This window comes from Cololabis saira, chromosome 12 (assembly GCF_033807715.1).
Source record: "Cololabis saira isolate AMF1-May2022 chromosome 12, fColSai1.1, whole genome shotgun sequence".
Classification (NCBI taxonomy): domain Eukaryota; kingdom Metazoa; phylum Chordata; class Actinopteri; order Beloniformes; family Belonidae; genus Cololabis; species Cololabis saira.
The window spans coordinates 32,060,567-32,073,673 of record NC_084598.1 but is presented as its reverse complement, the minus strand read 5'-3'; the positions used below and the strand labels follow the sequence as shown (position 1 = coordinate 32,073,673).

At 44.4% G+C, this 13,107-nt stretch overlaps 2 protein-coding genes across 4 annotated transcripts in view; one reads left to right on the top strand and one right to left on the bottom strand.

Annotated features, from left to right (window-relative positions):
- mtor (mechanistic target of rapamycin kinase) overlaps positions 1–13,107 on the bottom strand; it is a 120,982-nt gene that overhangs the window by 48,716 nt on the left and 59,159 nt on the right. The window lies entirely within an intron of this gene.
- Positions 9,901–12,538, top strand: angptl7 (angiopoietin-like 7). Its single transcript, XM_061735040.1, has 5 exons — positions 9,901–10,450; positions 11,299–11,399; positions 11,490–11,684; positions 11,846–12,041; positions 12,138–12,538. Exons 1-5 carry the CDS (start codon positions 10,087–10,089, stop codon positions 12,305–12,307), a joined length of 1,026 nt encoding a protein of 341 aa, XP_061591024.1. The 5' UTR covers positions 9,901–10,086; the 3' UTR covers positions 12,308–12,538.

The window sequence follows — 13,107 nt, the reverse complement described above, 5'->3', positions numbered from 1 at the left end:
ATAAAGTGTTGGCCAACAAAAAACTAACCACATAAGAATTTTACCTAACATTCACCAGCAGGTGGAACCAAAACAATATAAATCAATCTATTACAGGTGCGTTTAGATGACGAAATCAAACAGCGAAGAGCGTGGAGTGAAGTTGTGCGGTGCAAACATGTCAGCAGTGTGGAAGTATTTTAGAGTGGCAAAGAATAATACAAGAATGGCTGTTTGCAATGAATGTTCTGCTCAAATATCTAGAGGGGGCACATCTGCAAAGTCTTTCAGCATGAAGTTTGATTTATCATTTGAAATGATAAAAAACCCTGAGCGCTTTAATGCATTTTTATTGTTTTAAGGCCTATGTTACAATGTTCAGTAAGTTAAGCCTAACGTAAGCTCAAAGATGGCCAAAAAAATTATTTTGCTTATTTATTTATTTTAAGTTATTGTTCTCTGCTGGTATAATGTCTGCTGGAATATTTAAGAAATGCTGGGAAATTAAAAAATGTTCAGTTTTTTATGTTCAACAAATGTTTTCTACCTTGTAATTTTGTAAAAGATATTTTTCTTTTAAAAGCATTCCTAAATCAAATGTATTTGATTTATGCAATGGTGAAAAAATTGGCAAAATAAATGAAAAACTGCGAAGAACCATGTTCGGTATTGTTCGGTATTCGGCCAAGTGTTTATTATTATTTTCGGTTTCGGTTTCGGCCACAAATTTTCATTTCGGTGCATCACTAATACTGAGGAGACGTACAGTATTATACCATCAAAGGGGTGTCTTTTCCCGGATGATCCCTGGTTAATTCAAGACAAATCAATGTATTCCATTTTGATAAACATTACAGTTTATAGAAATTATAAAGTAAGCTTTATTCTAAAAGAAAAAAATTCCTTAGTCCTTATCCCACGGCTGCAGATACTTAGCTTACCAGGTAAAGAATACATCACTATTTTGTCTACTGGCCAGTTGGCAAGACTGGCAACTGGAAAAAAATAAATAAAAATTAAGCTTAATCCCTAAAATCCACGTCTTTATCCGTGTCTCTGTTAACCAAACCTTCCACAGAACTTCCTGACTTTCTTTAAAATGAGATGTTGCAGTTTGCTTGAGGGTTTCTGGCAGCTCAGCTTTGAATCAAAATGATAAATCTTTAAACATGAGTGCTTTGAGCCAGCAACTCTGCGACATGTCCAATGGAAAATGACACTAGCAGTCGAACGGTAATCTGCTTTTTACACTTCAACAAGTGTTCAAGGGCAGCAAAGCCAAAATGCAATCAACAATATTCCTGGGAAGAGAAAAGGATTTGACCTATGCAACACCTCCGGGGGAGTTCTTTCCACTGCGCAGGCCTTGTATAAGTAGACAACAGATGAGAGCATGACTTGAACAAAGCACCGTTTCTGAAGCGAAGGCCAAAGGGTATTTGGAGACATTATTAGGAGAGGAACAGCCAAGATGAGCTCATGTTTACAAGGAAATAAGTCAAGCAGTAGAAGATGCTACAAAAGGCCTGAATTGAGAACGGATGGCACGAAAGTCCAAAGCAATTTCTCAAAAGCACACGCGCAGAGAAAAAACAGAAGAAACAAAATTTGTAGCACTTGCAAAACTGTAGGATGCAGAAGAAAAAAAAGACGCCTCAAAAGCAATGACTATAAATAAAATCATGTATTTATTTTATTACAAGTCATAGGAAACTGGCCCGACGTGACACTTAATCTTGTTAAAAGCCCAACTACTGTTCCATTTGTAGCTTTTTTCATTTGTCATGAAAGGAAATGATAATGTGCTACTGATGAGATGAGAAATTGATTATTTATTTGTACAGTCTTTCAAAAACAGAGAAGAAGGGAAAAAATAAAGGCTCTACATGAGGAATTGAAATAAACCAGGGAAGAAAAAAGAAAGAACATTCCAGAGGTAGAACAGGTCCATTATTAGACGGTAAGAGGTAATTATCCTGCCCTCTGTGCAGGTTGCGCGGCAACGGTGAGCACAGTTCACCAGTTCTCTCTCTCCACCCCCTCTAGCTATAATGGGTATTTAGAAGAAAATGGATTTGGCAGCTTGTACTCACAACATAATTTTGTTTTCCATAAAGGATATATACAACAAAAACCACTTGCACTTCTCTTCTCATCAGTCACTTGCTTTGTTGAGAAAAGTCTGGCTGCAGACTGTAGAAGTGGAGCTTCTACCCTCAACCAGGCCACTCGGGACTGAGAGCCCCATGTTTCTGGTCTGGAACGAGGCTCCACATTCTCTACGGTCTGCAGCCGGATTCTCTGCCCCGTTTGACCGGCGATGGCCGCACAGAAACACTTTGGTTTCATTCATGTGGATCTTTGTTTGTTTTTCTTTGTTTTTGTATTTTATTGGTGGTTGGCAAACGATAAAAAAAAAAAAGAAAAAAAGACAGCTACCAATCTCAGTGACTCCTACCAGGTCCAACACTGTAACAGAGACACAAGAACTGAAAGGCCTGAGGGGGAAACTGGCCCCGTTTTAGATCTAGCCTCCTAGGTTCAACCCCAGACCCCCACTTAGATGGCTATAGGCGCATTTCCATTACCGGCAGTTCCGGGTAAAACCGCCTAACAACTCGAAATATGACAGCAAGACCTGAACCGACTCATCGGTCCATCCATATTTTTTTCGTGTAATTTCCAACTTCATCAAATGTAATGTAGCAAATTGTTTTGTGGTCAAAATGCTTAAATCATTTGTGGTCAGATGATTTAAGTTCATGTGAGAGGGCTGAACCTAATTTCCTGCTTTTAGAATACCCAATCAGCAGAGACCACCACCAGGTAGCTTGTCTGGGACAAAAAATGGCCCTCTCCTACTACAGGGCTGTTGTTTGGCCCCATAAAGGTTCCTGAAGGCCACGTTACAGGGCTGTTCCTAGTAATGGAAACGCACGCAAACGGCCCGGCCCCGAAAAATCCACCCGGAACTCCTGCTAGTGAAAACGCAGCTTGTGTAGGGTCTATGGTTTACATTCACACTAGTTGGAAATAAAAGCAAAAAAGCACCACTAAATCTATGTTTTGATACTCACAGATAACTGAAGTGTCTTAAAAAAATACTATTCAGAACAAATTTAAAAAAAATATATGCACCTGCTGACTTATGGATTGTGATGAGGTTATCATCAGATATGTGGATGTTTGAAATTATCAAAATCTGCATGTCAACAGTACAGCTGACCGTGAGGATCAGTGAAGAGGAAGAAGAGAAAATGGGAAGTAGGATCATTGAAAGTCTCTTTTTTTTATAGACAATAAATAAAACAAGTCACTGAAAAATGCCTATGATGGCGTGATATTTTTACATTTCCTTTTTTCCTTAAGAAAGTAAGACATGTCTGAGGGCCATTGGGACGTCAGCCGGAGAACCGATTCCACCAGCGTTTCTGCAAGGCTATCACCACGTAGGGACACTGCGGGAGCTGGTGTCCCCTGGGTCTCCCACCTTTAAGTCAAGAGGCCAACCCAACAGAACATCTCCAGTGGCCCGTTAAGAAAGAAATGGAGGGGGGGGGGGCCTGACGATCACTTCGTTGGAATGTTGCTGTTGCTTTGTAAAAAATAGAAAGCGGTTTACAAGATGTTTCTAAAGAACTAAAGCCTCCTGAGATCCCACACTGATTATATTAATGAATAAATTGTCCCTGCCTCCAACTTAATATACCAGTTCTTTGATATTCAGTATTTATTTAGCTTTTCTTTATTTATTTACTGAAATTGAATGAAATCACGCTACCATTGATTTTTGTTTGAAGACAACAGGAACAAGACATGCATGCACTGACTTCATTTAAACAAACGGATTACGTTGGTCAAACAACAAATTAACATCCGCACTGATGGGATTCAGGGTCAAGACAAAGACACCATTTTTGTATCGCTATTGATTTCCACCCATATGCTGAGAGTTTCATGACCCTGAGGAAACTTTGCGGTTGGCAGGAAAAACAGTGGAATTTCTAAGCGTTGGTACAAGTGGTTCTAGTTCTCTCCTCCGTGGCCCAACGGGTAAATGTCCCCGTGTCACGAAATGTCTCTCTGAAGCAATGCCACATGGCCAACTGTGCTCGCACTCTGCACGGGAAACCACTCTGAAGGGATAGTCCCTAATCCGTTCACTTCCCCCGCGAGTCCAGTTTGTCCCAGCTACAGGTGTAGATGGCCTGCAGACGCCGCGGCCTGGCCTGCCTTCACTATAGGACAGCGGACACCGCCTGGCAGCCGTCCCCAGCTTAAGCCACCAGACTTTCTGATGCTCTTCCAGTGCATGAAGTCGGAGACTCGCTGAGCTGGGGGACGCCGTGGTGCATACTGTGGCCTTCATTATGGAAAAGACTGAAGAGTTTATTGCTACTCTATACGTGACCGAGTTACAGATCATCATAGGCTGGATTATCATGAAACCGAAGGTCGCAGCAGCTCTGCCGCTTGCTTTGGCTGTTCAAGCTTTAACTACCAGCCACCCCATGGCGAGCTGATAGTAGCTTATATGATTCGTCAGTCATGTCATTTGCACTCCTGCCAATTTTCACACTGGGGTATAGTTAGGCTCCAACACGAGTAAATAACCTCAGCAATTGCACAGCTGCAGAAAAAGTCCCTATTTATGAGTCAAATCCAGTGTATTAAATACAATCACCATCATCACGACAGTGGATCACTTGTTCCCATCCTCTGGAAGACCATATCCTCCTTCGCCATATCCAGAAATCTCCTCTTTCCCAAGCCAATGGTAGCGTCCTTTTACCAATGTATTCATTATTCCTCCTCTCCGTGTGTCCAAACCACCTCAGCGTAGCCTCGCTTGCTCTGCCTCTGAGACATCTAACGCTGGCTTTTCCACCCGGGTCACTCCCAAAGGAAATCTGAACAACCTCCAGCGCTGCTTCCTGTCACTTACCATCTTATACAATCACAAAAATTATAAAACCAAAATGAAAGACTATTCTTTATCTAAATAAAACAATTATCTTTCTCTTTCTTTTTTTTTAATAGTTTTTTTTTTGTGGTTTTAGTGTCCTTTATTCAAGTTGTAGACAGGAAGGGAGAGAGAATGGGGCAAGGGGCTGCAGGCCGGAACTCGAACCCACGACCGCTCTAGCCTCAGTACATGGGCCGCTTGCCTAAACCACTGTTCCACCCAGTGGCCCGCAACTTTCTAGATTGCTATCGTGTAGCTATTATAATTTTCAATCCAGTCAGGGATCTACCATGTTATTGACCGGTAATGCATGATAAGCAAAAGATGAAGTGTAACATTTATCCCCAACATATTTGCTCCTCCTAAACACACAATAAGTAAGTAAGTAAGTAGGTAAAGTTCATTTATATAGCACCTTTACTGGACAAGGGAATGTCTTCACAAAGAATAAAAACAATAAATGTAAAAATACAATAAAAACAAGACGATACAGATAAAAGCTCCTAGAATAAAAGGTACATAAAATCAACATGATGGTCATAAAACAACCCTCTCATTACTGATGTTTAAAAGCTTGGAGAATATCTCCATGCTTATCTCAAGTATCCAGAAAGATATACAGTAAGCCCAACTGTTTGTGAGAAGCCACCGCGCTGCCGACGAAGCCTGCAGGTGTAAGGAGTTACTGTCAATGCCGACTGTGGAAGGTTATGCAAGGTTTTGACGTTGAGTCCTGGAATCCACCCACTCCCGCGTTCACCTCCAGCCTTTCCCATAATTGAACAAGCCGTGCTGACAGCTTGGCCCCCTCCGTCACTCTTTGATTACAAAGCGTTTTTCCAGTGTATTTGGAGGCATAAAAAAAAAACACACCGGCATTTATCTGAGACGGATCAGCGTTGAAAGTTCTCCCAGCAGGTTGAGGGCTTGTGTTCGAGGGCAAAAGGAAAGAAATCCTTCCCATGAAAATGCCTGCGCCTCCCGAGGAAGTCATTTAATGGTGGGTGCCATTTAACGTCGCTAACGTTAAACTTTCTCCCCACAGACGTTGGCGAAACAAGGCTGTTGGATGAAAAGATGCTCTGGAAGTGGAAAAACGGTGCGATGCCGAAAGAATAAAAACAGAACAGGCGACGTTTTCTGACCTTGCACTTAATGTCCGGCGCCGGAGGAAAGGTATGCCCCTGGGCCGCATTTCTGAGTGCGAGATGTGATTCACGGGGGAGGTTAGAGCAAGAAAGGGTTCCCCAAAAGACAACGATGCGTATCGATAAAGATTTACTGGAACGTCAGCGGGGAGTATGAACGGAAAACATTTGGAGACGCTCCAAGCAAAACTGCTAAGAACATTCGGGCAAAGAGAACACTTTGTTCAGGGCCACCCAAGTCTAAAAGAAATATGCCATTTAGTGAGCAGTTAAGAGGTACAGGGGAGGGTGATGTCACACCCCCAGACAAGACTTGAGTCCCCACTTCGTCTCCACCATCCTGCTTTTACTGGACCTCTGAAACAGGAAGCAGAAAGCTGAATAGCTCATTTCTAACTAACGCCACCCCCTGCTATTAACGTAGCTGGAAATATATGGTTGAAAAAACACCTTTGTACCGTTCTCATGAGGTATTCTCAACAAATTACACAATCCTGCAAAGGCCTGAGGGAATTGTATCAACTTCAGGGGGGAAAGGGAACAGCAAGTTTCTTTTACATCTGTTATCTAATCAAGCTGAGAAATGACAATTAAAACTGAAAATGAACATGAAGGGACTGTAATATCCTCTTAGTATGCTTGAATAAGGAGGACCGGCAGCTTCCCAGTCCCATGTGTCTCACAAATCAAACAAATACAGGAAACCAAAAGCATATGTTAGTATTCAAAGACAAGTACACAGGGAAAGAAAGAAGAAGACGACGACGAAATCTGTGAGGAATAGGGAGGAAATTGCAAAGTGCTGACCAGTTCTAACTAGTGGCCAGTAACTTACAAGAACCAGGGCCTGAGAATAAGCTGTTCATCCAAATATCTGCTGCCAGCATTGACAGACGCACCGTGATGGAAGATGACTCGTTTGAAATCTGAAGGGTCATTTTTCTGTCCCCTCCGACTTGCAGTTTCCTGGATACAGAGATGATGAGGATGAACAGAATGCTCAACCATAGCGTCATTTGTTTTCCCGAGCAAGTGAGAAAGAGCGGGAAATGTCTGCCAAACATTTGGCGAGGGGAAACAGAAAAGGCCTTGGTTTTTCCAAAACACGAAACCAAACTGCTTCTGTGAGGTTATGCAACGTTGCAGCAGGTGAAGCTTTGCAGACTTAGCTCGGTTTTGGCTCTACATTTGGGATATTTTAGCAACACGGCTGGAAGATTTGTGAGTCCAAATAGGAAATAATTTCACACCGAAAAATGTTTTACGTCGTATTAGGTTTCAGTTCATTTATGGTGCACACGACTGCAAGTGCTCAACGTAAAGATCACATGTACCATCATGCTCTTCATCAGTTCACCTCCTCAACACCAACAGTATTGTAACTCGCCGATCAAATAACTTTTTGTCTTAATTGCAAGGAAAATTTTCAAATGTCAACAACTTGAAGGACATTTTTCATCCAAGTCCTCTTTTATAAGCGCTCCACAATTCCAGCTAACGTCACACAAAAGTTTGGCAAATGGTATTTTCATGACATATCATCAGAACGTTGATCCCCATGCCATATTACCATCCAACGCCGGCTTAGTGAGTCACAGCGCTATTGTTTTAGGCTAAATCAGGAGCTTTGGACTGTAAACAGTATGATTGCACTCTGGCAATGACTCACTCTCCGCTCGAAATCATGAAATGATCTCTTTGCCCCCCCCCAACGCAGCCGTCTCCATCCAACGAGCCACGAGACAAACAGCTGGGTCTCCAGTAACACTCTTTAATGTTCGCAAGAGAATCATCTCGACCCCCCCAATCCGTAACTGCAAAATAATTATTATTAACCCCTGCAAACTAATTTCAACAGCACATTAGGTAAAGTGGTTTGATCCACTTTAAAAACATCTTGTAAGGGCAGCATTCCCCGGCTCGAGGCATCTGATCATGAAGAAGTAAAGATGAGACACGAGACTGCTGAGCATCTTCGGTCTTGTCTGCAAACTTGATTTGAGTCTCTGCGACTCAAGTTTGAGTCAAGTTAGTTTTTCGACTTGCAAAAAGATATCCATCCGCAATTCTCAGTGAAGAACTGAGGAGCTGCATTTTAGTGACTGGGAAAACATGGCCAAAGGATGGTAGCGGAGTATTTTCAGAATAAAATCATGAAATATATGCGAGTAGAGACTCAAGCAAAGGTGGATCAAGCCGGCCAAGTTGTAGGAAGCTATCCGGCGTTGGGTTAGACACCGAAAACCTGCGAGGTGGGGGTTGGTACTAACTTGCAGGATTTAGATTTTGGATATCTTGATCTTAATGACACTGCTTACTGTTTGTCCTGCACATTACTACATTTACCACTGGAGTTTTGTATGTTTATCCATTTTTTTTTAAGAAAATACTTGGAAAGAGTCTCTGAGTCTGCAAAAACCAGAAGCTGTAAGCGAGTCTGCAGCAAATATTTTTGCAGACGAGTATAAAAAGGAACAGGTGAGGCGGGGCTTCACGCTAAGTGATGAGAAAATCTGCTAAATGGCACCATTTTACAGGGAACACGACTCGACATGGTGTCATGGCGCATTAATGGAAATCCGTCCATCCACGTCCTCTTATCTGGGTGTAGGTCAGGGGGCAGCGGCTTCGGCAGAGCAGCCCAGACCTCCCTCTCTCTTCTGAGATGTTCCCCGGCCAATCAGGAGACGTAACCTCTCCAGTGTGTCCTGGGGGCCTTTTCTCAGTCGGACATGTCCAAAACACCTCACCAGGGAGGGATCCAAAGCAGCTGCCTGGACCATCTCATCTTGAAGGAGCAGCGGTGCTTCGTTGAGCCTCTCCTGGATGATTAAACGTCCTCACCTCGTCTCTACGGACAAGTCCAGCCACCCTGCGTTCACTTTCTCGTTCTTTCGGTCACTACAGGTGAAGGTAGGAACTCAGATCGACCGGTAAACGAACAAAGAAATCGAAAGACTGCAAATGCCACACCCATCCATCCGCGCATCTCCCATTTGATTAAACAGAATTGCTTGATTTTATATCTCACTTTATTGAGAAAAGGCTTGGATATCACTCACAACCTGTACTGTGGTGCGACTGTGTTTTTTCCCCGAGGGCCGCCTCGAACCTTTCTCCTTATTTTAACACCTTTATGAAACTTGATTCTGGAAAAAGCTCAGTGGAAAAAAAAAAAAATGTTCCTGCTTAAACTTCTGCCAAAAAAAACACAGTAGTATCAACAGAACAAGAACCCTACAATTAAGAATACTAAACGACTTCACACATTTTTTTTTTAGTAAGTTAAGACCAAATTTACAGGAAACGCGGTTAGCCCCGAGGACAAAGTCAAATCTGTCATTAACGCGATCATTTCAGTGTGACAACAGACAAGGAAATGACTTGCAGCTGTTCCACAGCACAAAACAGTTACTCAGATGTTTAGAAACGGTTCTGTTTTGTCCAGTAACTTAAAGTGTAGATTTAAATGTTTACAGGCTTTCATATTCCCCCTCAAGATAGAGGTGGTGAAGGAGGAAAGACTTTAAACGTCTTGTTTCCTCATTCTTAGGATGTTCTTCCCGGCAAAAGCAACAAAAAAAAAAAACCAGAACCATCACTGCCCAGAAACCTCCAACACCTGATGAAAAAAAAGGAAAAACCGAAGGCTGAGTGAAAGTAAGAGGTGACGTGATGTGTAGCAGAGGAGAGGTGGAACAGGGTTAGGGGGGGGGGGGGTCTCCACCCACAGGACTGGAGAGGGTCAGCACCACGAACGCTACACACCCGCAAGGAGGGGGGAGGACCCACATGCAAAATATTTAAGATGCTCAAGCAGAGGACGGCTCCTCAGAGGAAACAGGACTGAGCTACTGGTCACAGGACGAGCTCCGACTGCCCGCTCAGCACTTCTGGTAGCGACTCTCCTCCCAGCAGACGACAACCTTCAACACCAAGACTCTTTTGCAAAACACCAAAAGGTCCAGGGAGAAAAAAAGAAAGAAAAAAAAAATGGCAAGAATCAATCTGAGCATCTTGGCTTTGGGGGTGACGCTGCTGCTGCTGCTGGCGGACACCTGGGCCCAGAACCCCAGGAAGAGGCTGGCGCCCCCCAAGCCCCCCAAGGGCCAGTGCTGCGACGAGGTGCGCTCGCTCAAGGTCCAGGTGGCCAACCTCAGCAGCCTCCTGGAGGAGGTGAACCGCAAGCAGGAGACGGACCTGATGAACGTGGTGAGGCAGATCATGGAGCTGGACCAGCAGAACCGGCAGCAGGAGGCCCGGGTCACCGAGGCGGAGAGCAAGTACTCGGAGATCAACAACCGAGTGGAGATCATGCAGCTGCAGACCCTGCAGTCCGCCACTCAGACCTCATCAGGTGAGAGACCTCCCCTCGGTCAAGGTGTGCTTTATGATGCCGTCTGACTTTAAAACGTTAATACTTTCACGTGTAGGCGTCTTTTATACCCTCCTCTCAGTATTTCACAATTTCCTTAAAAGAGTGATCTCAAATAAGCAAACTATTCTGCAAACACAGACTGGTATGTTTGTTCCAGCTTCAGAAATACTGTAATCAGCGCCCCCGGGTTGCCCCGTGGGGCCATGTCACCTGCTCGGTTGCAGGGTTGATTACAGTGCTCACACCGAGCGGCCCAGAACCAGTAAAAAGTATTCATTTGCAGGCGCAGACTTCCATCTGCGGGGCCGTCAATAAAAAAAGAGCTCAGTGAAAGATATATCTCCTCCGCCGTTCGTCTCAACTACGACAAAACCACTAATCAGCACCGGCTGCTGCACGGCGGTTAACCGAGCATTACGTCGTTTATTATTCCAGTACCTTCTCTGTGTGGTCTGACGATGCAGTCGCAGGGAACACAGAGAGCCTCTTCAAACCCGGAGACCGGGACAGGAAGGGAAGCAAAAGATTAAAAGAAGCGGACGGCGCTGGTCCCAGCGCTCCGCTGCCTCGCTGATGACATTAACACACCGACATTAAAAAGGAGGAACTATGCAGAACTCGCAATGTGCCGTCCACATCCACCTGCGTTTGGATGCTTTTCTCGTTTCCAAGGGTCAGGTTTTCATCTGCCAAGTCACTTAGATAGCCACGCCACATTTAACAGCAGGAGTCGGCGAGGATTTTACAGTGCTCACATTTCCAGAATATCCTCTTACATGTGCTTTTAGAATAACTTCAGGTATCCCTTTCTTTTATCTTTCTCCCAGATGCCATATATGACTGCGCATCACTCTACAAAAAGAGCTACAAGATCTCCGGCGAGTACAAGCTGCCTAAAGACGAGTTTCTGGGCTCGCCTGATCTCAGCGTAAGTCGGACTCCGGCCTTGGCTACGGCAGGTCTTGATTGGACATTGTAGTTTTGGTCCAGCATCGTGACCGCTGTTCTTCTGTTTCAGGTGTTTTGCGACATGGACACGAACGGAGGCGGCTGGACGGTGATTCAGCGGCGAAAGATCGGCCTGACTTCCTTCAACCGGGACTGGAAACAGTACAAGAACGGATTTGGATCCATTCGCGGAGACTTCTGGCTCGGCAACGACCACATCATCCGTCTAACCCGACAGCCCAGCGTGCTCAGAATTGAGATGGAGGTACGTCTCGGAAAGCGGCGGTAATGTAGCGAGCAAAAACATAAATGATGCATGAACTGCTTCAAATCCAATTAATACCAAAGCAACGGTCCCGCAGGACGTGAAAGAAAACATTGTCCCTTTCAAGGCGTCATGTGTAACTTATGTGTTCTCTAACGCAGGACTGGGAAGGACAGGCGCGCTACGCCGAGTACGGCTTCTTCAGCGTGGCCAATGAACTCAACAGCTACAAGCTCTTCATTGCCAACTACAGCGGAAACGCCGGAGACTCCCTGCGCTACCACAACAACACCAACTTCAGCACCATGAACAAGGACAACGACAAATGCGTGGACGACTGCGCCTCCCTGCGCAAAGGTAAAGTTCGGTCATTTTAACGTTACAACAATGTGAATGTCCTTCCGTCCTTCCAACCAATCAACCAACCAACGGGTCCGACTCTTCTCCTCCCAGGTGGTTACTGGTACAACTGCTGCACCGACTCCAACCTCAACGGCGTCTTCTACCGTTTCGGCCAGCACACGAAGAGCACAGATGGGATCACTTGGTACGGCTGGCACGGCCCCAACTACTCCCTCAAGAGAGTGGAGATGAAGGTCCGGCCGGTGGGCTTTCAACCATGAGCGCTTCAGCTGCGGGTTCTGGATCCAGATCACACGCGTGAATAACCGAGAAATCTCCCCGATGCCCGTTCGCCCGTCTCCCTCCACTGCCAAAGAAATCAAAGAGCCGTTTGTGATGGCCAGGTCAAACCAGACGGCTGATGAATCAGATGAATGTGTAATGTTCTTGATTGTAAATTGTAGTACGTTTTGTGTATTTATCAGTAAAATATTTTATTTTTTAAAAGCTTTGATAGATGCCTCGTCTGTTTTTTTCAAACCACTGTCCTTCAAGGGCTACTAGATTTCACTTCTGTCAAGTTTTGTGTCTGTTAACGCGAGCTGAAACCGGCCCGGACCGGTCTGGTCCAGCGCGATGTCTTTAAAGACTGGTAGGAGCCAATCTGAAAGGGGATAAGATGCTGGGATATAACATATCCCAAATGGTATTTCCTGTGAGTTACGCTGCGATTTCTTTTCACTTTTTTTTGTCGTTTTTTTTTTCATCCATGGTGAAAATGTGTCATTTGTAAAATCTGTACAGCTCTTTAATGTTGTTGTTTTGTGTGATAGAACATAAAAGTATTTTTTAAAACAAATAAAGCACACATGCTGTCTCAAACAGGTTTTAGTACCTTCATTTCTTTTTACGACACTATTTTCATGTCCATTTATATCTGACATGCTGACGAGAGGTCCCCTGACACCTTTGAAGGAACTAAGACCACACACACACACACACACACACACACACACACACACACACACACACACACACACACACACACACACACACACACACACACACACACACACACACA

Bases quoted from the DNA above. Each gene is read 5' to 3' on its own strand.
- angptl7 (XM_061735040.1), top strand. From the start codon at position 10,087: ATGGCAAGAATCAATCTGAGCATCTTGGCTTTGGGGGTGACGCTGCTG. The intron at 11,400-11,489 runs GTAAGTCGGACT...CTTCTGTTTCAG, and splicing joins TGGGCTCGCCTGATCTCAGC to GTGTTTTGCGACATGGACAC. The intron at 11,685-11,845 runs GTACGTCTCGGA...TCTCTAACGCAG, and splicing joins TGCTCAGAATTGAGATGGAG to GACTGGGAAGGACAGGCGCG.